This window comes from Atractosteus spatula, chromosome 1 (assembly GCF_055471065.1).
Source record: "Atractosteus spatula isolate fAtrSpa1 chromosome 1, fAtrSpa1.hap1, whole genome shotgun sequence".
Classification (NCBI taxonomy): Eukaryota; Metazoa; Chordata; class Actinopteri; order Semionotiformes; family Lepisosteidae; genus Atractosteus; species Atractosteus spatula.
The window spans coordinates 50,307,032-50,333,178 of NC_142706.1; the positions used below are offsets into that span (position 1 = coordinate 50,307,032).

At 43.0% G+C, this 26,147-nt stretch overlaps 1 protein-coding gene across 1 annotated transcript in view; it reads right to left on the bottom strand.

The window, feature by feature from the left end:
• Nucleotides 1-362: 362 nt before the first annotated feature.
• eif2ak3 (eukaryotic translation initiation factor 2-alpha kinase 3) overlaps nt 363-26,147 on the bottom strand; it is a 52,034-nt gene continuing 26,249 nt past the window's right edge. The window contains exons 3-17 of the mRNA XM_088924446.1: nt 23,094-23,288; nt 22,571-22,701; nt 21,327-21,567; nt 20,650-20,815; nt 13,699-13,839; nt 13,360-13,482; nt 12,951-13,171; nt 11,810-11,922; nt 10,156-10,278; nt 7,254-7,403; nt 6,120-6,873; nt 5,363-5,536; nt 4,614-4,715; nt 4,415-4,477; nt 363-4,020 (exon numbers count right to left, since the gene is read on the bottom strand). Of these exons, the coding sequence (XP_088780572.1) occupies nt 3,844-4,020; nt 4,415-4,477; nt 4,614-4,715; nt 5,363-5,536; nt 6,120-6,873; nt 7,254-7,403; nt 10,156-10,278; nt 11,810-11,922; nt 12,951-13,171; nt 13,360-13,482; nt 13,699-13,839; nt 20,650-20,815; nt 21,327-21,567; nt 22,571-22,701; nt 23,094-23,288 (2,874 nt within the window). The 3' untranslated portion in view covers nt 363-3,843. The remainder of the gene's footprint in view (nt 4,021-4,414; nt 4,478-4,613; nt 4,716-5,362; nt 5,537-6,119; nt 6,874-7,253; nt 7,404-10,155; nt 10,279-11,809; nt 11,923-12,950; nt 13,172-13,359; nt 13,483-13,698; nt 13,840-20,649; nt 20,816-21,326; nt 21,568-22,570; nt 22,702-23,093; nt 23,289-26,147) is intronic.

A 26,147-nucleotide genomic window follows, 5' to 3' on the forward strand; every position in this document is an offset into this window, starting at 1 on the left:
GGATGAATTATCTACCAACAAGACAATAGACCCTGTTTGGTTATGTACTGTAACTGCTGAAGTTAAGAACAAAGGTTACAAATGAAAGGCCATTCAGCCCACCTAGTCCATTTGTATAGCTAGTAGCTACCACTAGTACTTTCTCAAAAGAAGCCAGGGTTTCGGCATCAACATGACCAGTTTTTCTCCATGCTCCCACAACCCATTATGCAAAAAGGTGTCTCCACTTCTCAGATTTACATGCACTTCCACAACACTACCATAGTAACATTTTAATATTTGAAGAAGTCTTTTGGACCATCTTGACATGAAAGATTTTAATAATTTAAATAATAATTGAAGAGGTCAAAGGGCGAAAATTGTACAAATGTCATAGAATGTTTTATTAAATTTAGACTTGTAAGAAGTCGCATATTTCAATGCACTTGAAAATTATTGCATGAAGTGCATTCTCTCATACCAGCAACCCACATGGATTGATTTTGCAATAAACTTAAATAAAAACAAAAATACATATTTACATTGCGACAGAGGCAGAAAACACAGATTGTGCTTAAAGTCACTGAAACTAGCTTACAAAGGGGATAGATCCACAGATCCACCGTGACTGTGGTGCACCAGATCTTATGGTCACTTAAGCCAGACATTAATGGAGAAGAACCCAATATGGTCACTGAACTAACGGAAGAGAGATAACAAACAAACCTCTCTTTGAAAACGTTCAGCAAAACTAATTTTGCAGATTGTATCTCAGTAAATGCTGAAGATCAAAAAAAAGAAAATAAGAAAAAGCTCTGGAGCTATCGGAGAGAGATCTTCATGAGTCCCGGAGAGAAAACATTTGAACAATAACTCTGCAGTTAAGATACTGAAGACTAACCCAAAGAAACCGCGAGCAGAACAAGGTCCTGTATTCGTGGAACACTGCTGATGCAAGATGAAGTGGCAGAAAGGGGCTGGTGTTTGGCTCCTAAACACACATGGCAGAGGGCACAGCTCCATGCTCTGGGGTGGCATTGTCAGAAATGCCCTCAGCAGCATCAACCTGCAGCTCACCGGTTTTAATAAGACTTGATTACCTCCTCCCAGCGCTTCAGAGATCACAATGTTCATTGCCTTTAGAGCCCAAGCAATGAGACCTGTACTGGGCTAAACCTAAAGGTTAGATAAATCAGATGATACTGCTCAGGAGCCAGTGAAACGAGATTTCAAACGCGGCCTCATGGAAGGCTGGGGAAAGGAGTCACAGTCACACTAGTGGAACTGGGAATAACAAATGGACCCTTCAATGTGACCAAGTGAGAGGACAGGGCAGAACAGGGCCACATCAAGTATCTCAACGGCCCCTTCCCAGACAGAACACACACCTGCTTAGAAAAAACCAAATATACAAATTTAAATAAACATCAGAAGAACTATACAGCTTGAACTTCAATTGAGACTCTTAGGTTATCTTCTGTTTGTTTCCTTAGGCATATACAATTGTACAGGAAGCACACTGACAGGCTGATACTGGGCCAGTTGTCCAGTGTGCTCCAAAACAGAATTCCATGCAGCTCTATAAAAACAAGGCATTGCCAGTTCCAACCAGCTTCTTCTGCAATTCATGAATCTTGCACACAGTGAAACAATGGGCAAGAGCCAGTTCATTACCCGTGTAACACCCGTTTACCCCCTTCAACACCGACATAATACCATAAACAGCTGCTGGAAGATACCACACTTGAAAGAACATTATGTACAGTATTGGTAAAGCTTGCCCTTGGATAAAGATACAAAAGTCATTATTTACACAAGAGAAAAGACAGAACCGTCAACAAAGAATGAAAACTGAACAGCAACCTTCCTTCAGGAGGAAGGCCTGCCATGTCATCACACCACAGCTCCCTCTGCTGGCTGCGATGTGAAGCAACCAGCTCTCCTCTTTTGTGCTCAGGTAGAAAGCCATTCGTCATTTCTAAGCACGTTACAAATTCATGCATTTTTATATCATAATCCAGCTTTCCAAAATCTAATTCAAGAAATCACCCATTTTTCAAAAATTATCCACACCTACTTGCGACTCCAAGCAGCCAAAAGTTTGAACCTTGCGTCAGCAGGCCGTTTTCAATGCATTTTTTAACTCCCTTCATTAAAGGCAAGGTCTGCAACATGTCGGAACATAACAGGAAGGTTTTACGTTGCCTGAAGAAGCATTAAAAATGACAATTTGAACTATAATCCCTAACTAGTCCAGAATTCCCATATGGCTTTTGAAAGCAGCTTTAAGAAATCCGTGTTAGTGTTCTGGGAGCAGGCCTAGGCTGTGAAGGAGAGGAATGGGGAGCAAAAGGACAGAGGAGTCTGACCTCCAGGCACAGTGAGATAGTCTGCCTCTTCTCTCAGAGGAGAGGGGATAATGGGCCAAAAGACCCAGAACACATCTGCAAACCTGCAGCAGAGACCAGGAATGGAAAATATTAAAGCCCATAGGTATGCAACCCTGCAGGTTTAACCGTTTCTTCTGAAGCCTTGGATAATGAGATTTAACCAGATAAGCAGTGAATAAGTTTCAAAAGGTCATGGACCTGACAAGGCAGAAGCCCTACGGCTCAGAAAGGTTGCACTGTCTGTTCCAGTCTAGAGCAGTCAGGGGCAGGCCTGGCCTTGGGAAACTGCAGTCCAGCATGATTTGTGCATCTTTTTAAATTGCTACCAGCTTACAAACCACCCACAAACAATTGTGCAACTTTGCAAATAATTGCTTAGTTCAAACAAGTGAGAGCTCAGATGCTGAAAATCTAAAGATCTTTCAGTCCTTCAAGACCAAGGCTGCCCATTGCCGAGCTACAGCACAGCCTGTTCCTCAATAACAGACAACGGTGCTCTCTCCCAGGGCAATAAGGGCATCCAGCTTTCGCTCTGGCTAAACCTTGGACAGCTGTGGCCCTCGAAATCACCAGGGAAACACTGTGCGAACTGGACTCTGAAGGGTCAGACTGCTCACAGAGACAAGGGGTCAGGGGGACCTTCCCCAGCCTTTTTTTAAATTGTAACATAAAACTCTTTTGAGAAGCATTTCACAAAAAAGGCTGCATTTAAAATTATTTTAGGATGCCATGATGCTGGATTCAATATATCGGCAAGAGATTAAAAATCTCATCTAGCGGTAGAACAGGTCAATTGATCACAGCCCACCCCCATCCACCAAAATTCATAAGGACTCACAGATGCCAAAGACTGTAGTCCTCCTCATGGCAGAGAGAAATCCTAGTCTATTGATTAAAAGGGTTAAACATCCTTAGATGAAGAGAGTAGCTGTGACATCATGTACTGACTTGGACTGAAAAAAGATGACCAAACCATCTGTGCACAGCTTGCCTATCTGAGCAGTCAATAAGAAACAGAGGTACACTGTAGGCTATAGTGGGAAGTGAAAAGATCTGAGTAAGAACCAAACCAGGCTGGCTCTCAGTCAAGCCATACAAAACTGTTGTATGGGTCCCAGACATTTTGTGACGCTATAGAGTACAGCAGGGTGCAGGCCAGGACAGTTTGTGCAACCCAAATTCGAGGATAATGAATCACAAGCTGATAACAGTGGGTTTTTCCAGCATTAAGTGTTTGAAAGGCTGCTGGTGGATGAAGAGATTGTCTTTCATAGGCAGGCTGAAATGAGTGACCATGCGCGTTTGTTCAAGGCAGAGGATGGAGCAGACACTGGCCGAGTGAAGGCAAGACTGGCCACATGTGGAAAAGAAAACCCTGGCAGACCCGTCAGGGCTGGGGTCTGGCGGCTCAGAACTGTGTGGTGACAACGGGCTGCCAGTCCCTGGCACAGCAGTAGGATCCAGCCCTGCGGGCTCAGCTGCTGGGCTGGCGTGCATGGGACCCCCCAGAGGAACTGTATGTGCGGGAGCGCTGCCTCAGGACCAGTCTGCTGGGCACCTCCAGCTCCTGGAACAGCGGAGTCTCCGTGATGTCCACTGCCTCCGGCCGCTCACTGGGGCATGGAGACAGCATGCGGCGCACCATCACGAGCTGAAACACAGCAACCAAACACACCGCTTGATACATTCAGATTGGCAAGCGGGCAAGGCTACACACTGACACAACATACATAGTAATAACTCTACAACATGTGTGAGTGTTTCATCACTGAGAGAGATTGCACAGTTGTCCCTCATTTGACCTCTGTGCAAAGGAAGAACTTATGGTTGGCATCACACTGGCAGCTGTGTTCCCACACAGATATTCCCAAAGCTGCTGCACTAAACACATTCAAACTCCAGCAACTTGCCAGGATACAAACAGTATAAAAATAACTGCAATCCACAATTTCAGCAGTTACCTAGTGCCTGGTGATAAAAAATGCGATTTAATGGGACCTGTTACTTGCTCCCTTGCTCCCTGGTGGCAGACTGACAGCACTCACCTCCTGCACGTTCCTCTGAGAGAACGCCTGGGGAAACTGCAGGTTCCTCACCTCCGTCAGTGTCTGCAGGGAAACAACCACACATGGTGCAGGTCAGGTCAGCCCCTGAACAACATGCAGACTCTCGCTGCCAACAGGCTACCATAACAATGATCATGGGGTAAAAGGAGAACATGACTGCACTCATAAAGGTGCTTACCCGCACTCTCTCCATCTGGGTGCTAAAGGGATAGAGCAGCTCGAACAGAATCAGGCCCAGGGAGTAGATATCCACCTTGTGAGAGTAAAAGTTCCCGGAAACCTGGATAACGCAGGAAACAAAGATCATTTCAGACAAAGGCAAAGAAACTCTACAAAACAAGGACACAAATGTCTCTAAACAGATACCCAAAATCCAGGTACAAACCCTCTAAAGTCAATCAATTTTCAAAAATGCATTACTCCTTTGTATTTTGTTTTCAATGCTAGAAAAGAAATGATTTGGGACAGGAAACGACATGGTGGTGCAGTGGTTAGCATTGCTGCCTTGAAGCACTAGGGCCCAGGATTCAATTCCATTCTTTGGATGCTATCTGTATAGACTCAGTATGTTCTCCTTGTGTTCGTGAGAGTTTCCTCTGGGTTCCTCTCACAGTCCAAAGCCATAATGCGAGGTTGATTTGTTTCTGAGAACAATGGGCCCGTGTTCTGCGATGGACTGGTATATGGATGGACGGACTAATTTATTCAGCCGACACTTATGAGTGGATTATATTTGCTCAATTGACAAAGCTTGGCATTTAACTGGAACAATTCATTCGTGTTGCAATTTGAACCCACAATCTTCCAGCTCGAGTCCAGAAACCTAACCACTGCTCCACACTGCTGCCCTCTGTTTTCGTTGTGAAGTACTTCAACATTTTTCACATACAGATATAACAATATAGCTATGCTTTCATTTCCATTTACCTGCTCAGGGCTCATGTACAGCTTGGTGCCCACCTGCCCAGTATGCCTAGCATAGACTGGCATGGGGGTCAGCACTGCTCCCCCTTCCTCATCCTCCTCTTGGTCCATAGCCGTCACCAGCCCAAAATCACCCACCTTCACCACATCATCCAGGGTGAAGAAGATGTTGGAAGGCTGAGAGAGCACAGAGAAGCCAGGTCAGACTTTTAGCACAGACTGGGCTAAGAGCTTAGCCATCAGCATAGACACTGTGACTGTAGTGCAAACGGCCAGCATCACAAACCGAAAGAGAGTGTACAGCTGCATTTCTCGCTTTGAAACCTGCGCATCAAGAACAGGTGTGTGGAACAAAGACAAATCCAGCTAAAATGGCAGGGTGCACGGTGAAGACAAAGGTCTATGACCCTAAAATTGACAGGATCTTGACCTAGACATAGCTATTCCCACAGAGCAGTAGAACAATACTCTAAAACACAGGTGCCCAGAATTTAATCCTCAACAGCCAAGGAACTTGGCCATTATGATGCACTTGAGAACTATTGCCTTCTCTTTCAGGCTTATACAACAAATGAGACTGGCTCTGATCATGGGAATTCTAATGCTAAACACCTCAAAAGCAGTGTTAAGCCTTCCTATAATATATGTTGACGAACTCAAATGCTGCACGACATGCTGCAACAGAGTACGGCGCGTAAGGATTGCAGTGTATGTACTTCTATTACTGCACAGAACAGAGCAGTGAAGAGTCGGAGCTCACTTTCAGGTCCCGGTGCATGAGGCCCTTGCTGTGCAAGAACTCCACAGCCTCGGCAATCTGCAGGAAGATGCCCAAACACTCAGTCCGGTCCCGCTGCTCTGGCTGACACCGCTGGGCCATCCAGTCCTTCAGATTCTCCTTGCGGCACAGCTGCATCTGGATATAGAGGTACACCTTGGGCGAGGGCAGGGGCCGGGGCCGCTGGGAGGGCAGGGAGGGAGTGTGGCAGGGGCCCAGGCTCAGGCTAGTGGGCCGCGGAGGAGAGCTCGAGAGGGAGGTGTGATTGGGCCCGTGTGTTTGGGTCCGGGATTCCGAGCTGGGTCGCTCCGTCAGGGTGCCGTGGCTGCCAGGCTCGGCGGGCTCCGAGGTGTCGTCGCAGCCCGAGTCCTCAAACACAATCTCGTCCGAGAAGGAGCTGCAGTCCTCGGGGGCGCACGGGTTACACAGCTCAAACGAGTGTGGCGAGTCGGAGACCTCGGGGTCGGCCTGGCTGTCCCCCTCCGAGAGAAAGCTGTCATAACCGTGCAGCTGGCTGGCCTCACTGGGCTCCCCACAGCCCTCATCTCCTGCTGCAGAGGCGTTGGGCGAGAACATCCCGTGGGAGAGGGAGGGCTGCCCATCTATCTGGATACTGAGACTGTCGCCTCCTGCCCCCTCTGCAGAGGAAACGTCCCGGGTCAAGGGCTTGGAGACGGGCACTTTCACGGATAGCGCCTCCATCTGCTCTGGGGAGCTGAGCGGCCAGTCTGTGGTGCTGCAGAAGGAAAACGGACACACCTCACTTACATCTAGAGACGAGCCGAGTCCTTCTGATCTAGTCATTCTAGTGGCAAACTTACTGTTCACTGCATATAGTCTTTCAGACAACACATTAAATTAAATATTAAAAGACTTTTATTAAAGCAAATATAACAAAATCTGGAGTGCACAAAACAGCTCATGGAACCTGAACCTCAAGCCCAAAGAAAAGGAACAGTATCCACAGAGATAAAGATTTGATTGTGCTCAATTTGACTAAAACATTCCTATTCTAAAAATATGTAATAATAATGATAAAAAGTATCACTTAAAGCAGTGAAGCTTAAAGAGTGGCTTTGAGTGTTTCCATCTACAGGACTATGGGCTGGCTCTTACCTGGCATCCTTGAGCCAGCGCTGGTCCATCTCCTCCTGCCAGCCCTCAGGGGGGCTCTCCTGCCAGGCGTTGAAGTAGCGGATGATGCCAGGGTGCTCCAGCTTGGCCAGGGCCTTCACCTCCCTCATCACTTTCTCCCGGGCCTGCTCCCTGAAGCACAGCCAGCAGCAGGAGTGAAGACAAACACTGAGATGTAGCAGCGCACAGCTCGCTGACCAGAGTCACAAGAAATCACACCAGACTACAGGGCAACTCCTGCAGCTCTCAAAGGCAACTCACAGAATCAGAAGCATCAGTTAATGAAGACTCAAGAGGTTCTTTTTTGGGATTGTTCAGTCTCAAGAAAGGGACAGGGTAGACACTAAATGAGTATTTCACTTTGTTCACTAAAGAAGACAACATGCCTTGGGCAGCAGTAGGGGGATCTTCATTAAAATGTATTAAGATAGAAGAGGTAGAATGTTACAGGTACAAGGACGACAAATAAATCTCCAGGGCCCATTAATATCTTACCAACTCTTCTAAAAGTTGGTTAAGAGTAGTACCCACGGACAGGAGCACAACATCTATAAAAAGGATGACGAAGCTGATCCAATGTGTTTTCTATTATGTGTCAAGTAATGGAGACAATTAGTACTAAACCAAAAAATCACCTATATGGATGTAACATCCTATTCTTATAGAAAAGATATGTCTTGCCTAATCAGCTTGTTTGCACGTTTTGAACAAGCAACAGCTGTAATGGATAGACACAGAGTATATGATGGTATATTTAGATTTACAGAATCCTTTTAATAAAGTTCCCCAGAAAAAAAAAAACATTTTCAAATTATAGGCAGCTGGTATTCAGGAAAATAGATTGGATTGATAATTGTTTAACAGAAAGCTATGCATAAATAAAGGTGAACAATCAAATTGGGATAATGTAATAGCTGCTCTTACTAATTGGAATGATCTAGGTTCTAGTATACTTGGTAAACTACTGAAGTTTGAAGATTGTACATCAGGAAGATTAGTGAATGCTGTAGAAGCAGCAAATGAAATCGAATAAGACTGAGATAAAATTCAAGACTGAGCAAACACCTCACAGCTGATGTTTAATGTAGGTAAGGCCAGAGTTTTGCATGTGGTAAAAAAAAGACTGTACATACAATATGGGAAACACTGAGGAAGAAGAGGCTACTTATGGAAAACAAAAATGTTTTTGTTAACACATCGCTTACATCTTCCAGAAAATGTGGGAAGCAATAAAAAAGGCAAGCAAAATGTTACGATACACAGTTAAGTGAAGAGTTCAAATCAAGGGATTTTATGTTACAATGAAACAATGTACTAGTAGGACCTCATTAAGAATACTGTATACAATTTTAGTCTCCACAATATAGAAAAGACTGATGCTCTGACATTTGTCCAGAGAACAGCAACCAGATATATTCTGGGTCTCAAGGGAAAAGAAATAGGATAAAGGGACTAAACTTTTTTAGTCTAGAACGAGCTAGCTAGCAATGTTGTTAAAGGTGATGCCTTAGCTTCCTTTAAGACACGGATTACATTCTCAATATGCGTAAACAACATGATTCAAAAGGCCTAAAGAGACAGAAATTTGATGTAAATTCTAAACTGATTTCATTGATGCAGTTTAATTTAGCACAATGCTTAAAAATGAATAACAGGCTTGAATTGTGGATTTTATATGCATAACTAAGCACAAATGGCCAAGTAATTTGAGTTATAAATAAACATATTTAATTACAATATTAAAATACAATCATTTTAAAAGTATAGATATCCAAAGCACACTTACTGGCCACAGCTTTCAGGTGAAAATTTGAAATTGTCACTTTGTTATGAGGTTGCAATACAGAGACTGGTAGCATGTTTTATTTATTTTTGAATGTTCTCTTACCACTGAAAAGGCCTGATTACTTCATGGAAATCATTACACTGACTGTGGTATTATTGTAAAACTGAGATGGTGGTAGTTTAATGATAAACAGTGGTCTATAATTTTGCAAAAGAGTGCCCTTTGTGTCCATAAATACAACCTAATGGCAGAAATATATTAAGCCTAATCATGCTTACAATTTAAATATGACAAACGTGGCTCAAGCAGTGATCTAAGGCCCTTGCAGAGGAGAGTGCTGTGAAAGTAGGCTTCAATAAGCACTTGCAGCTGGCTTCTACTGAAACAGTGGGACTGGTGCAGTTAACACATTCAGCACTAGATGGCAGAACATGTAAAGCATAAATTTTGCTACTGCAAAATCTTCATAATTCTAATTAGAAGCCACAACACCTGTTTCCATTTAATACAAGGTATAATGAACAGCCTTTCCATAACTTTGGAAAAGATTTATCATGGTCTCATCTGTCCATAAAACTCTCCTGCCTTCTCCTTGCACTTCTGAATAAAATTTGAAATTGTACTTAAAATTCCAATCAAGCTTTTTTGTTCTTAGCATTAATGGTAGCTTACATCTTGCTGTGTTGCCTTTGTAATTCTGATGTTTCCTGCAAGCTGTGGATTTTTATACTTTTACTCCTGCACTGTGGAGGTGGTTGATCATTCGACTCGGTTGATCTAGGGTTTGCTTTGAAATCTCCAATAATGTTTGGTCATCAGCTGCAGATGATTTTCTTGACTGACCTGCTCTCAGCTGATTTGTAATTATACCTGTGGTTTCCTTCTTTTTTCAGCATATTGCTAATATTGGCAGTATGTTGGTTTCCATTTTGAACTTTGACTTCAGACACTGAAGTTAAAAACAGTGACAGGTCTACGAGATGCTCATTTCTTTGTTTGAGCCCAATTACCCAACAACAAACACCTGACTAACAAGAGACACCTGTCAACCAGCTGTCTCAATACTTTCAAAAATGATAATGATTACTAGGCGATTACCTGTTCGGCAGACGTATCCTCTTGATAGCATAGTGACAGTCGTCCACCTTGTTCCGTGCCTCAAACACAACTCCAAACCCCCCTCGGCCCAGACACTGCACTGGCACAAAGTCTGTCAGGTACCTGGGGAAGCAGAGCAGGTGTCACACAGGGGACCCAATACTAGGAGGGACACCTAGCCTGTCCTAGAGCAAGAGCACAGGGTGCACCTTTGAAAAGTGGGAGAACACCCACAAGTCACCCAATTACTCAATCGGTTTCTGCCTACTATTCAATATTCTGCTGAAATTAAATGGGGGGAGAACATGCGAACTCCACACAGAAAGTGTTCTAATTCACATTTGAACCCAGGCACCAAGAGCTGTGAGGTAGCAGTGCTTAATCCTGTCCCTGTGCACTGGTCACTATCTTGACAGAAATAGCCTGCTAATGGAATGATATAAGCTTTCAGCAAACCCTCGTCGAGTCTCCTACATTGTGATGCCCCCATGTGCTCAGACACAGCGTCACGGGTTTGAGTGACCCGCAGTGGTGTTTGCACAGCCTCACTGGGATCAGCTACACGCCAGCATTGTTAACGAGAATTTAGCTTCTGTGGATTTCCATACCTTTGATGACCTCCCAATTACTCATTCCGTTTCTACTTTATTATTCAACACTCTTTTGAAATTAAATTCCACATAGAGTGAAAGCAGAACCAAAACAAGAAGTTTAAAAGTGTTTAGAGTTTAAATTAAGGAGTTATGTGACTGAGGAGATCTCACCTCACCTGTTTCTCAAGAGTTACACTCTTTACGAGAGCTATTTTCCCCAGATATGGACCTCAAACACAGCAACACCTACACGCAGACATGGGCACGGACTGAGGCACAGAAGGTGACTGGAATCACAGGTGATCAGCACTGAGCAGATCCTTTCATTTCTTAAGCTAGTTATTTGTGACTTTTTTTCACTAATCAGCACAATGCAATACATTGTACTTTTCACGACATCTAAGAATCATGCAGAGCATCTATAATTAATTAGATCCTTGAATTTACACTGCTCATTTTATCCCAAAGCACTTTGATTATACTGTAGGAGACGACATCTACCACTGAGGTGCAGCCCTCACCCTCACCTAATCAAATTAATGGGGCACTTTAGGGAAGCCAGTTTGTTGCTTTGAACAAGTGTGACTGCCAAATGAACAAATGTAAAATGTACAAAGCTGAATTGCACTCTAGACAAGACACTGGGGTAACATCCCCACTCTTACAAACAGCCATGTGATCTTTAAGGACCAAGTAGTCAGGACCTTGGTTTAAGATCCCCACCTGCAGGACAACCCCTCTTACAGCACAGCATACCCTGTCACCGTACTGGGGTATTTATTCTTGTATAGATGAAAGAGCACTACCTACTGGTTCACCAACACTTTCCACCGCCACCCAGTTCGCCTTAAAGGTTTCCCTTTCCAGTACTGACCCGGCTCAGCCTTGCTGAGCTTCTGGGATCTAACAGATCAGGCTACAAAGAGGAAACACTGCTCTGTAAAAGACTTTCAGCATTAAATCACCTCTTACTGGAAAATGCAGGAAGTGTGTGTTATAAAGAAGCAGTTCTAATATGAGAACCAATAAAACCCAAGACAGGTAAGTCAGAGAACCAGTACCTGGACACGTAACCACTGCTCCGGTTGTCCGTGATAACCACCTCCTTGGGGTCCTCCGATTCCGATTCAAACTTACTGTCAGTCTGACACTGTGTCTCGGACTCCTTCCTCTGCTGTGAGAGGACATAAAGAAACGTTAGTACTGCAGCTTTGCTTTAGAGCTCCAGAGCCATACCCCATTCTGTCCTGGCATGGGCTAGGCTGATTACACTAAGGTTATCACCACAAATTTAATTCAAAAGGCTGCAAGTTCCATTATTGACACTAAATATTCGTTTGTGCATATGTTCAGGTCTAAAGGATTTTATCAAATATTACACATAGAAAACAAAATCGCAACATGAAAAACATGAAAACATTACCAAGTTAGACTCAGATATGACCTTCCTGAGTATTCATACAAACCTGCTCCAGATCTAAGCTTCCTTTCAACAGGCTGATGTGGGATGTTCTGCTACTCTTCCTGTCCAAAATTGGCATACAGCAGGAGGCATTGCTTTACTAAAAAGGGCTATGGGGGTATAAAGCAAGTGACCCACAAGCATCCTGTCATGTGTAACCTTTCCTATATCCACGCCTTAGGGGATGAAGTGGACCAGTCAGGTGAGGAATTGTCTGTACCATGTAGCCTAGCCTGCAGCATGCAGTGTGAAGGCAAGCAGGGCAGTTTATTCCCTTGCCACAGCCAGGCAGTCCTTTCAGCTGTGCCTTTTAACACAGGAAGATGGAATCTGTGCCCTGCCAGCAAGACTAGCTCTTCAGAGCAGCATTCGGTACATCAGCACAACTCTGCTGATCTCCTGCACACCTGTGTATGCAAGAGACTAGCTAGTCTGAGCTTTAGCAGTAGGCATCTTAGGTCTGGATGGAAATTAGCAATGGCTATTAAAAACACTGAATGATGCCAAGGATCTAACTGTATAACCGATTAACCACTAAAACCTCTTCCAAAAACACATTTCTGAATTGCAATTTAAGGGGCCATAAAACTTGAATAATCTGCACAGTAAGATAAGTAGCACTGAATTTTAATTTTAAGGAGACCCACTATGTAAAGACCCCGGCAAAAAATCAGGGTCAAGCGGAAGCTGGATCAGAAAAACTCAAGAAGATATTAGTGGGGCAGAGGCCAGACACTTACCCGCACGTGCACAGCCGATGGGTGGAAAAACTTGCGGACAATGTAAGTGGTAGCAGCAATGCAGAAGACAATGGTGCCCAGGATCTCCTTCCACCAGGGCAGCAGCAGCACCGGGTCCTTCCTGCGCGGCTCCCTCGGCGACGCGTCCCCAGGAAGGAGGCTGACCGCTGCCTCCCGCCGCCCACGGTAGCGCTTGCTGTACGGGAAGTAGTACCCATTGTCTGCGCGGCCAGAGAGCAGAGACAACTCTTGAGTTGCAGTGTACTGGATTCGAAATAAAGGTGTTAAAAAGGATGACAGACTTAATTACAAGTCAAATTGAATCAGCTCTCATCAGCAAGGCAGAGAGGAGAGGTGAAATGGGTCCTAACGCCTGCAGTCTCCTGTTCTTGAAGAGCTTTTTACGCACCGTAGGGATACTGCAGGACAGACAGGGCTCCGTTGCTGTACTCCTCATGGGAGAACTTGTCGTTGTTCAGACACTTGTCAAATTCCTCGGAGCCCACCAGCACCGGGGTCCGCGAGGGCGAATCTGCACAGCAGGGGGGTAGAAAACAAACTGCATGTGGAACCAGAGCTCGTGGGGTGACAGTAACACATGCTTAGTGTTAGCAAGCACCAGTCATACTTCGATATTCTTGAAGGTCAGCTGGTATAAATGACAGGCTTCCAGGTCATCGCACATGATAAACATCGCAGATTAAGCTACGCAAAGACGGCGGCAGTGACGGAGGGTTATATGACTCACGGATCAGAGGCTTCCACTTGACAGTGGGCAGGGAGATGATGCTGTTGTCAGAGCTTCGGCTGTCCAGCGCTTTGGACTTGGTGGGGAATTTCTCCGAGACTCGGACAGAGGACTGCAGGTAGAGCTGTCCCCGGAACATGCCTGCAAGAGAAGGCAGAGTAAAATAATATACTCCTCCAATAAATAAGCATTCAAATAGTAACTCATTTAAAAAAAAACATACATATACAGTATTTTAATATATTAAAACAATACCAATAATATACTGACAGCAAATAATAGGCTAGGTAATTTGCCTGCTTCTGTATACGAGTGCAACTACCACCTCACAGAACAGGGTAGTGTGGAAAAGTTTTGCTAAAATAAAAGTAACATTGTACAGTGTGTCCTCATGTGTAAAAACAGCATAACCTTACACATAAAGTTCATAGATTCTGCACTTAATCATCTGGACCCAAGGCATCCATCTTTCCCTTAGCATGCAGATTGGGGAAAAAAAATCTATTGGAACAGTTCATGATCAGCATGATCTATATCATACTGAATAAAATGTAAAACAAATGCAAAGTGATTGCAAAGGACATGGCACCTATCGATTTGTGGAAAGAAATTAAGGGAGGTTTAAGAGCTTATAGAACAGACTTTTCCTTCCCTGGCTAGACTGGACAAATTAAACGCAAGGTTCGCTGATGCTGTTAGCGACAAGTTGGCAAGAGCAAGAGCACCAACCTGTGGGCCGCACTCAATACTGTGACAATCACCTATACGTTTATATTGGAATACAATATGAAAAGTGTTTTGCAATGCCAGAAAGAGACACTGCGCAGAACCTAGCCGATGTGTTGATGGCCACTGTAGAACACGGCACCTTAAAAAGTATATCACTGCCTGCATCTATGGCAACACCAGCAAGACTGTTTCAGCAAGCTCTGCCTTTCGTGCATGGAAATTGCATTGATGATTTGCACATCATCGGCAGCTGTCAATGATGCTGTTTTAAACTTAACAGCCTACATGTGGTTGATACTGCTAGCCAACTTAGATCCCATTTTCTTTCAGAGATCAGAGTGACTGCCTGCTCTCACACATTGCACAGGAATGGGAGAGTCCAGGGTCATTGCCATATCCCTTTGCTTTTAAAATGCTGACTGAAGCCACATTAAAAACGAATACATTCAGGACTTCATTTTAAAATGGATGTTAACCCTGGTTTCTTAGCAGAATAACTTGGCATGCTCGCACAATCTAACCTATCTGAAGTCTGTAATCCAACTAGTGAAGAATTATGTCTATACATACAAGGAACTATCATTTCTTCCTAAAAAAATATACTTCTGTCATAGTGTAAGAATTACTTCATCTTAGAAATACACCATAATGGTGCCATTGCAGTCAAGTGCTGGAAACACAATATACAATAGACTGGCTATACAGACGCTCTTACAGATGCAGCCATTCAAAATGCGTGAGGTATTTCGCGGCATACCCCGGTGGGCGTGTCACAGTATCACGCGGTATGACGCAGTTAACGTGGTGTCACGTGGTTAACTATCCGGCGTCGCCTTGTAAAACCGCCAGGGGGAGCTTAACCTCTCATGTACAGCATTTGAGCCTTTAATTTTGAACTGTGTATTACAGCATGTTAATCATCAGTCATTAAAATGTTGGTATATTTTATGAAAGCAAGATTGCTCAGTTGGACAAAAGTACACAACCTACCTTTATCAGAAATATCAAAGCCTTTACTGAAGATATTACTAATAGTATTAATAATGGATGACTTTGGACAAGCTGTATACTCAAAGTATAATTTCTTTAGCACATTTGTACAAGCACTTGGAATCTGTCCAAGCCATACTTTGTCAGGCATTTTGTTTTACTTCAACGGGCATAAAAACTTCCTTGCTTTTAACAGGGCGTTTCATAATTTCTAGCTACGAAAAGGATTTAAAATGCGACACCTATCATTCAACTAGAGCTTAAAATATCACAAGGAAAAATACACACCGGTATTCCATTTCTCCCTAAACATTGTAAGCTTCGAAGTCTTTAACTAACGTGATACCGGAGTCAACAAGCATACTTTTAGAATTTGATTAAAAGGGAATATAATATGGAATCGCGTATCTCAAGAAATTAATAACGGTATGATTATATCCGTGTACTGCGGCAGGGCTGTGTAGGGCTGTTTCGCCTGCTTGTTCATGCGAGCTGTCTTGTAGCCTACTGGTCTAGGTGCGTGACTACCAACTGGCAGGTTGTGTGTTCAAATCCAGCTGGTGCTAGACCTTCCAGTTTTATTTATTTATTTTTTAATCACGTAACATAAACATATTACCGTATGCAAACTGTACTGTATACAATATGTATATGTATATTTAATGTCTTAACTGTGCCCGTTTAAGTATTGAATATTCATATCTAATTTTACCACTGAAGGGAAATCTTAACATAAACATACAGTATATGGCTGGTCTCGGTACTTTAAAGAATAAAATACACACCAGTATTCCATTTCTCCCTAAACATTGTAAGCTTCGAAGTCTTTAACTAACGTGATACCGGAGTCAACAAGCATACTTTTAGAATTTGATTAAAAGGGAATATAATATGGAATCGCGTATCTCAAGAAATTAATAACGATATAATTATATTCATGTTGCAAAAGAACTGCAACGGACATAAAAACTCCCTTGCTTTTAACAGAGCGTTCCATAATTTCTAACTACGAAAATGCCAGGTGAAAGGATTTGTAAACATATTTTGTTAAAGCAAGTCAGTTTTTTCTGCAACACATAAAATACATTTTTCCAAGAAAGTTTAGCCTTTGTCACTAATGAAACCACTAAATAAAGACATAAATATAGAAATCTTAAGATTTGTTTTATTTAATGTTGGTAGCAGGATGAACTGTCAGAGTGTATATTTTGTCGCAAAGTTGCTGCAAGATGTTAACAGTGAAAAAGGTATTTAGAAATGAGTTATTTCAAGATGAAAAAGAAAACATACACGAAACATGGTTTCATTACGACCAGAATCGGTCTTGAGATATTTTTAAACTTGATTTACAGTATTTGAGAGGTATGTCTTAACACCGATACTACAGTGCTTAAGTACTGCTCACGTATATGTTTCTAGGTTTATATTATGCATTTCATACGGTCAAATTACTTTTGAGCAACTAATAAGAAGCGCGAAACGGTATGCGTTTTAGTTTCGTTTTGTGCTGGGAGCCATGGATTGATTAGAGATATCAAGTACATACAAGTCATTTTTTAAATGTTGTAGTTCGTCTTGAAAAAATGTTACGAGTACATCATCTATCAACAATCACACAGGTTCTGTTTCCATATTGCGGATTTTGGTTAGGTATTATCAAATCCAGTGGCGCTGTTAGTTTACTGAGTCCCATGTCACATGGTCTGTGATTGAAACCGGAAAAACCGGTTTAATTCGTCACAGCCAGCACTCTTCAGGTGTGAGGGTCTTCTGCTCAGAATGAAACGCTAAAATGTTTGTGTATATTCTAATGGTAGTGGGGGCAGGGTGTGTGGGAACAGGTTTGGTTGAAATTGCATTGGAGATCTATGTTCTTCACACCTGAAACATTTTCTCTGAAAGCATTTTCTTCGCAGTTTAACCGATCTTGTTACAGCATGTTACAGTTTACTATTATTAACCATATTAATTTTAAGTGCTTAATGTAAAATCTTGTAAAAATATATTTTCATTGTTCAAATATACATTAAGTCTGACTATCATATAATAAGTTAAATACAAAACTAAAGAAAAAATAGGGTTAAATATAATTCAAAATATTTTGCTAACAATGTTAACTGTTTATGAATAATAAAATGTATTAACTAAGGAGTAGGATGGCACAGTTGTTAGTATGTTTTTTGTTTTGTTTCTTTTTCATAAATACAACAGTAGTACCTGATGTCTCAGTGGCTTTCAAAATTAAATTATTTCTCCCTAAACATTTTAAGCATCGAAGTCTTTAACTAACGCGATACCGGAGTCAACAAGCATACTTTTAGAATTTGATTAAAAGGGAATATAATATGGAATCGCGTATCTCCAGAATTTAAAGACCAGACAATCGCAAACTCGTTTTCAATAAAATTATTTTATTCATTCAGCAGTTTGTGAGAGGGACATCCAGCAGGGAGAGACACACACACCGGTTTTCATTGACAACATTGTTTTTTTTTCAATTCCTCTTGTCTAACAGGAATGTTTTGTTTGTGGACAGACTGTTAGACAAGAGGAAATTTGTCTAACAAATTAAAAAACTCCATCCCGGCCTCTCAGTTCACCACCGCGCAGGACTCTGTTGATGCTGTCCCCGCCGGCTATCTCCCCCCAGGAAGCACAGCGGAATTCACAGATGCCAGTGGGACGAATAATTCTCCCAGATGTCCAACTGCTACCCATCACCCAGGAGATGGAGGGGGGGTTGTACTTGCAGTGCATCGGCATAGACGGGAAAGCAAGAGCCGACCGCTACGCCGCCCTCGTGTTTCGAAATCTTGTGACTTTTGAAATTTACTGGGGGTGGACCACGTCTGTAAATTTCGATGGGTCCAGAGGCAAAAGTGCCTTGCCTTGCAATCTCCGGGAAACCATTAGTACGATGGTGAATCGGAGATTCTCAACCCTTGCTGCGTACGACTGGAAAAGAATTCGTGATCGGATCAACGAAATGCTTCGTAGGAGGAGGCGGTCTTTTCCTCTTGTCTAACAGTCTGTCCACAAACAAAACATTCCTGTTAGACAAGAGGAATTGAAAAAAAAACAATGTTGTCAATGAAAACCGGTGTGTGTGTCTCTCCCTGCTGGATGTCCCTCTCACAAACTGCTGAATGAATAAAATAATTTTATTGAAAACGAGTTTGCGATTGTCTGGTCTTTAAATTCTGGAGATACGCGATTCCATATTATATTCCCTTTTAATCAAATTCTAAAAGTATGCTTGTTGACTCCGGTATCGCGTTAGTTAAAGACTTCGATGCTTAAAATGTTTAGGGAGAAATGGAATACTGGTGTGTATGTTTTCTTTAAAGTACCGAGACCAGCCATATACTGTATGTTTAAGTTCCAAAATTAATATCGTTTATGGGCTTCACACGCGTTGCAGTATGCTCAGGCACTAAGTAAAAGGAGATGCTTCGTATTGCTTGACTAATTTTAAAAACTAAGTTATAAATGCAGGCGTTGCTCTGGTGCGTCGGCTCCTACACAGTGCCTGTCTGCTGTAAGCGTTACAATATACATACCCAACACTGCTTGTACCCATCTGTCATGCAAATAAAACACCTTGAATTGAATTGAATTGAGGGGAGAAGGGGGGGATACTAAAGCCAATACTGGCTCAATGGGCTTTGACGTGCTAATGCGTTGGTTTAACAGTCCGGGTGTGGCAGGCTTCCAATGTCAACTCGACTCGATTGGAAGACAATGAACGTATTTTAGCCCTAAATGAATTAATAGCAAACATGGTTTACATAAAATACATTTTTCCAAGAAAGTTTATAATAATACGATCTATAGTTGAAATCTGAGCCTACTTTAAAAATAAAGGAAAAGCATTTTCAGAGAGCAATCACGCTGTGTTTATGTAGAAAAAGCGATTAGGTTTATGAGCAATCTAATTACCTAATCGCTTAAAACGCTATATAAAATAAAGTTTATTTAGAGATGAATGATCAGTGTGGTAGTTTAAATAATGTGAGTCAGGAAACTAACACAGCGCCACCGGATTTAATAACGCAATAAAAACGCTATAAAATAATGTGACACAGTACAGCACAGTACAATAATACTGACCATGACTTTAGAAGCATAAATTACCTTACACTCAATTTAAACACAAGCTGTCTTTCTGTATGAACCTCTAAGCTGGTTCATACAGAAAATGTAGAAATGCATTAGCCTGATTATGATTAAAAACACATAATTAAACACGCGTTTGCGATTTAAATCAGAACACGATTTAAATCAATATAAATGTTTATATTGTAACGCATACTGTCCAGCCTCCATTTCTCTATAAAAATTTACTGTTGCACACACACACACAATAGAAGCAGGAACCGCTGTCAGAAGGGAAGATATGTTCAAAATATCGCAAATATCGATCATGTTGCGATATTTTGAAATATAAAAGTCAACTGATTGTCCATAATATCGCTTACCTATTTTTTCGAAGAAATGTTTGTTAAAATAAAAGTCCAGCACCAGCTGGATTCGAACACACAACCTGCCAGTTGGTAGTCACGCACCTAGACCAGTAGGCTACAAGAGAGCTCGCATGATCAGGCAGGCGAAACAGCCCTACACAGCCCTGCCGCAGTACACGGATATAATCATACCGTTATTAAATTCTTGAGATACGCGATTCCATATTATATTCCCTTTTAATCAAATTCTAAAAGTATGCTTGTTGACTCCGGTATCACGTTAGTTAAAGACTTCGAAGCTTACAATGTTTAGGGAGAAATGGAATACCGGTGTGTATTTTTTTCTTTAAAGTACCAAGACCAGCTATATACTGTATGTTTACGTTCCAAAATTAATATCGTTTATGGCCTTCACACGCGTTACAGTATGCTCCTATTCTTCTTATGCTCAGCTACTAAGATTTCCCTTCAGTGGTAAAATTCAATATCTACAACGGGCACAGTAAAGACGTTTACAGTAAGTCTTTCTACGACAGACCAACGGACCACGAGTGCCCGTCGGTCAACCAATCACGCACCGCGGTATCCCGTGTCATCATACCTGCGGTATCTGTACCGCGGTGTCTGTACCGCGCACTTTGAATGGCTGCATCTGTAAGTGCTTTGATCACTCTGATTTGCACCTGTGTGGGATGACGAAGTCCAGTAGTCTTCTTTATGAAAATAGCCAAGAAGCCCTTGTGTTTTAAAAATGGAAGTAGGAAGTTACCCAGGTAGATGCTAGATTCAGTGGCACCACGAGCAGCCTCCACAATTTCCTCCTCTTCCTCCAGCACAGAGTCAGGGCGCGAGGTGTAGCTGGTGTCGTCAAACAGGTTGATGGGGATCACCTTCCCTCCTCGGACCAGCCAGGCTGAGGCTATGGGGGTGCAGAACTGTGGACACAGCAGACATTCACTCAGGAACTGACGAAAGAGCAGGGGTCAGGGGCTAGCAGAGAACACAGCGTACCCAGACCATCCATCCTTCCTGAAACAAAATCTTCCTGAAACCTGCCATCCATAAATCTCTTAAATGCTCAACAAGAACAGGTATTGCTGACGGAGCAGTAGCTAGGGCTCTGAAAGGTTAAAGTGGATTTGCTGCAGTAAAATGACCAGCTGTATAAATGCATACAAACGTCATCAGATAAAAAATAATGAGCAACAAGTAATAGCTTTATTCCATGCTGGAGGCTCCACAGCCGAAACATTGTATTTTCTTTCTTCTCTTTTCAGCATGGAATAAACTTGTTCCTTTGCCGCCTACAACTGCCGACGCAGCTACCCACCTGAACTACAAAAAATAATAAGGTTTTCTTACAGGGAATGCTTAATCAGATTTGAGCTGAGAACTGCAGACCTGTGCCATGTGCTGTGCAGCTAAGGCATGACTCATAACTCTCACCTGATGCTCCCACACCAGTTGCCCCCCTGGCTTGTTGCTGAAGGCCATGACCTTCCAGTCAGGCACGGACACTTTGATGACGAGGTCCCTGGTCTCAGCCTTGGGCTCGTCATCCTCACAGATCACGCGCTGCCCCTCTCGCCACGCCCCCCCGCCAGCTGGCTCTCCCTCCAGGTAGTTTACCGCCGTCTGCACCGCAGGCACAAACTTTAGCTCGAAGTGCCCCACGCTGAAGTTCCACCTGTTGGGGCAAACCCCAAAGTCAAGCACAGTGGTGCAACACTCCCAGGCCTGAAAAGCACAGTGCAACTCGGTTACAACACGACCCGTTACTGTGTGGAATCCATGACATACTGGCTCCTGTGTCCCAGAAGAATAGTACAAAGCCGGGAGAAAATGAATCTCCTGAAGCACTACCAATCACCCCTCACCCTTTTTCAACAACATATATTTACATATATCCAATATTTAAGGATTAATTCAAGAAAACATATAAATACAGGTATCATCAGTTCTCCAGCCTGTAGTCAGATCAAGAAAGTGAGTGACGGGGAACACTGTTGGCTTAAACAAAGAGGCAAAACAACAAATTCCTAACAAACTCAAAGCAAGTGAAAGAAAACCTGCAAAGTAACTTTGCTTTTTTTTTTGTTACTGCATTTCACCATAGACCTGAAATTAGAACATACAGTTCTAACAAAGTACCTGTGCTCTCACACAGCATTTTTAGGAAAAGTAAAAAACTTTTTGGCCATGTTACAAAACAAGTATGAAATATAACAATTGTATAAATAAGTAAACATCCATCAACTCCATTATTTATGGTTGACCTTTATAAGACGTGTATAAATGAAAGAGGCTCAACTTTGAGCTTATAGAAATGTGATTTCTATTAGATATATTCTAATAACTTGACCCATGGGCACAGCAAACCATTCCAGGGACAGAAACGCCAGCACTCACTGTAAGATGAGTAACAGAGTGTTAGTCCTGGTCACAGACACCCGGCCAACTTACAGATTTCACCATCAGTTCAAAAGTGGCACAGGGGGACCAACAGTCTGCTCAAGTGATCCAAACTTGGGACAGGCCAGGGCCAAGCCATGCCCGCCCGGTAGAGACAGCACAGCCCGTCCTGCTTGGTCCCTGCCTGCACGCTCGTGCACATGGATACGCCCAAATACGCATGCTTTCTCACATACACGGGTGTCCCCAGCCCAGCCCACGTGGCTCTGGAGACTCACTTCTCGTTGCCGCTCCGGGGCCCGACCGCCCGCACGGTCTTCTGTGTTCTCTGCAGCAGCAACACATCCTCCGGCTCCAGCTCCTCCTCCTCCCAGCGGCTGCAGCCCACGGCTGAGCAGATATACCGCAGCTAGCGGGACAGAGAGAGAGGGGGACAACAGCAGCATTACCGCAGGGTTCGGCCTAGGTCGCTTCTGAACAACTTAAGCGGGGGGTCTGTGGGATGCTGGAAAGGTAACTGGAACAGGAAGGGCTGGAGGTATGAAACAGGCTCTTCATAGCTCTCCTGTGGTGCCACCTCCCCTTGCCTCACCCCAGCCAAAGAGCCAGCACAGGTCTGCCGCTGCTGATGGGCTGGGCGTGAGTGAAAAGAGATGAGCCCTGCTCTGTGCTGCTGCTGGTGCTCTCAAAGGGGTGGACTCACACCTTCCTCGGCAGAGATGGTTCAGAGCACCCCCCTCCATATCACCAGCCCCAAGGGGAAGGACACCGGCTGCTCAGGGCGCGACAAGCTGGACACACCTTGCCACTGTAGGCGCCCAGGCCATAGGTGGTGAGAGACTTGCCCCCGACGAGCACCGTGTCCTCCCTGATGCGGTAGGAGGACTCCAGCAGGGACTCCACCGTGAAGGGCACCGACTCCATGCTCTCCCGGTCCCGGTCCCACTGGAACAGCGCACCCTCCAGGGATGGGATGATCATCTTATTCCCAAACACCTTGCAGGAGAAAAAAAACGGTTTTAAATCCATACAGATAAGGGGGTTAAGGTTTGCAGTTCCAAATTTCATCACTGAAAAAGTTTAAACAACAGTGGCTGGGTTGGGATCACTAAGTTTACAGGAATTTCAGTGAGCCAGTCAAAATTACCTGCCTGAAGGCTGACAGGTTTAAATGCATAGTTTGAAATGTAGAGATACACATACACATACACAATAGGGAATTTATAAAGAGAGATTTAATCTGGGGCTCAGTTATATAAAATGTAAATTATTATGGACTATTTTCACATTTTTGCTATTACATAACCCTAACCATGTGAAGCTTTAGTCCACATTTTTTTCCAAATACAGTTAGTAACATTGACAAGTAATCACAGCCACTGAAACACTGCCCTTGCTTGACAAAAGTGTGTTTCTGAAATGCAGATGTAATGTATCACTACAGCTGGGAGTAGTGCAGACAGCCACTATAACGGATCAGCCATACTCTTCTCACTGTTGCTCCGTGGGCGACAGACACAGGATCCATTGTACAGAAGGCTTCAAATCATCACGGGCTTTGCAAAGAGCTTAATTAGCTTAATTTCTCCACAGAGATTAGTGAACAAAGTCAATCATTTATTGTTCTTATGCTAAGACCCTGGTACTTAGACTAAATGCCTGACTGACATCCAAACAGATCTACTGCTTTGTTCTAGAAAGCACAATGTGAAGACTTCTTCAAGCAGTGTGGCTTGCTGAGGAATGTCTTCACTTTCCTACCTTCTTGGCACAGGATCCTAGAGCTCAGCCTGACCCCAAAAGCCTGGCTGAGGTTTGGCCAATTCATTTTGAACAGTGCTCTAGATTTTGAGCTCAGCTCCTTTCTCCAGAAGGGAAGAGACAGCTTAACTTTGTGGCCACGTGGGCAGTGAAACAATAAGTCAGGGACAGAGTAATGGTCTTGTTGCAAGTGTTGACAGCAAGAGAACTTGAAAGGTGATGAACTTTAACTCATTTTAACAGTGTTAAAATAATAATATATAATATTAATAATAATATATGTATAATAATAATAATAATATGTAATATTAATTTGATTAAGTAGTATACGAACAAATGCACAGAAACATAGCAAACTGTGCTAGTGCTACTCCTCTGGGTACAGGCAGGTCACCCCCATAGTCACCCTCAGTCTGGGCACTGGCAAGACACCCCCCAGTCATTCCCTCCTCCTACTCTATTACCATTTTATCTGACAGCTCTTAATAATGCTTCTTTAATGTTAAGGTACCTCCATCACTGTTTCTTGTGTAAAAGATGTGACAGATTAATATATAAAGAGAAAACTAAAAGTACTAATCAAAATTTAGTTCAGGTGGGTAGCTGCGTCAGCATGCGTAGGCTGCAAAGGAACAAGTAATAGGTTTATTCCATGCTGAAAAAGAAGAAAGAGAACACAACGTTTCGGCCGTGAGGCCTTCTTCAGGTGTCAAAATTTGGTCATAATAGAGCAATAAATGTAAGTCAATGTATTTACACTACACCTTATAGGAAAATAGTGCCCAACAACTTCACTTTCCATGAGACTTTCATACAGCACATCATGCCATGAATATCGACATTGGTTTTTCAATATAGCCAGCATTAACGGTTTCCTTCTGCGGTTTCTCCTTGTGACAGGCTGATTGAATGAGGTCTTTAGTGTTAAAATTAGTCACTGCTTTTTTCCTACTCAAGACTAACTTTCAGCTATGTATGTGTTCCAATCCGCCCTTCCTACCAGAGCACACATTACCTACTGACAGACCCTCCAGGAAAAAGGGTTCACTGAGATATAGTGAACACAGACTGTGACGGGGACAAGGCCACAGTGCAAGCAAAAATTTAAAGACTTAGAAGACTACTGGAGTTCCATGCTTACTTTTGAGTGTTTAGTTGGGACTCACATTTGTCAAATCAGGAACTCCCAATCCACTCCACTTAGAAAAGTAAAAAGTTTAGCTCTGTACAGTGCATAGTTTTAAATTTAGCTTCAAACTGAGATTTTAGCATCCTTCCCCCCATGAGAATTTTAAGTGCATGGAGTTCCTGTATAGCTGCTTTGAACTGGTGCTTTAAAATGTAGTAATAATGGCTGATGTCATCTGTTCACACTAAGACAGCATGACTACACACCATACTGGCCACTGATTGGGTAGTAAGAGGTTTTAACAAGGAATTTAAATAGCAAGGCAGTGAGTCATCCTGCTCATTTTATCCCAGATAAAATCTACAGCGGAATCCAGCTTAACCTGTTACTTCATAATGGCTTTCATTCAGGACCACAGAGATTCAGAGATTATCTCAAAGAGTTAATAATGTGTCATTCTACATTACCGATAGCATCGTCAGATGTTCACCCTCACCAGTGAAGTCTATATCCTTCCTGCTCTTTTTTTTAATTAATTCATAATCTGCCCTTGTAATGGAGTTCAACAAAGTGCCCTGAAGTTTATATCTAGGGATTATGTACTTTAACTAGAAACAACAGAGGAGAAAACACTATAAATGCTAGAAAAAAAAATGAGGGAGAATATAGTCTAAGGAGGACAGCAAGACTTCATTTGCCTTTCCAATGCGGGAGAGCTACAAGTTTCCTACAAAACACTGAAGGAGTGCATTTGTCAGAAGATCCATCAATGCAGTCAACCTGTGAAAGACTCGGTACTGGAGACTGAGTCCAGACATGCTCCCAGTGCAGCAGAGCTCTACCCCAAACGGGCTCTTCAGCCTCTCAAAATGGATCTTTAGCACAGGCAAAAGGGTAGAGGAGGGTGTACCACAGTCTATTTCCAAGGAGTCAAAGAAGAACAATTTCTGATTTGAAGACCTTTC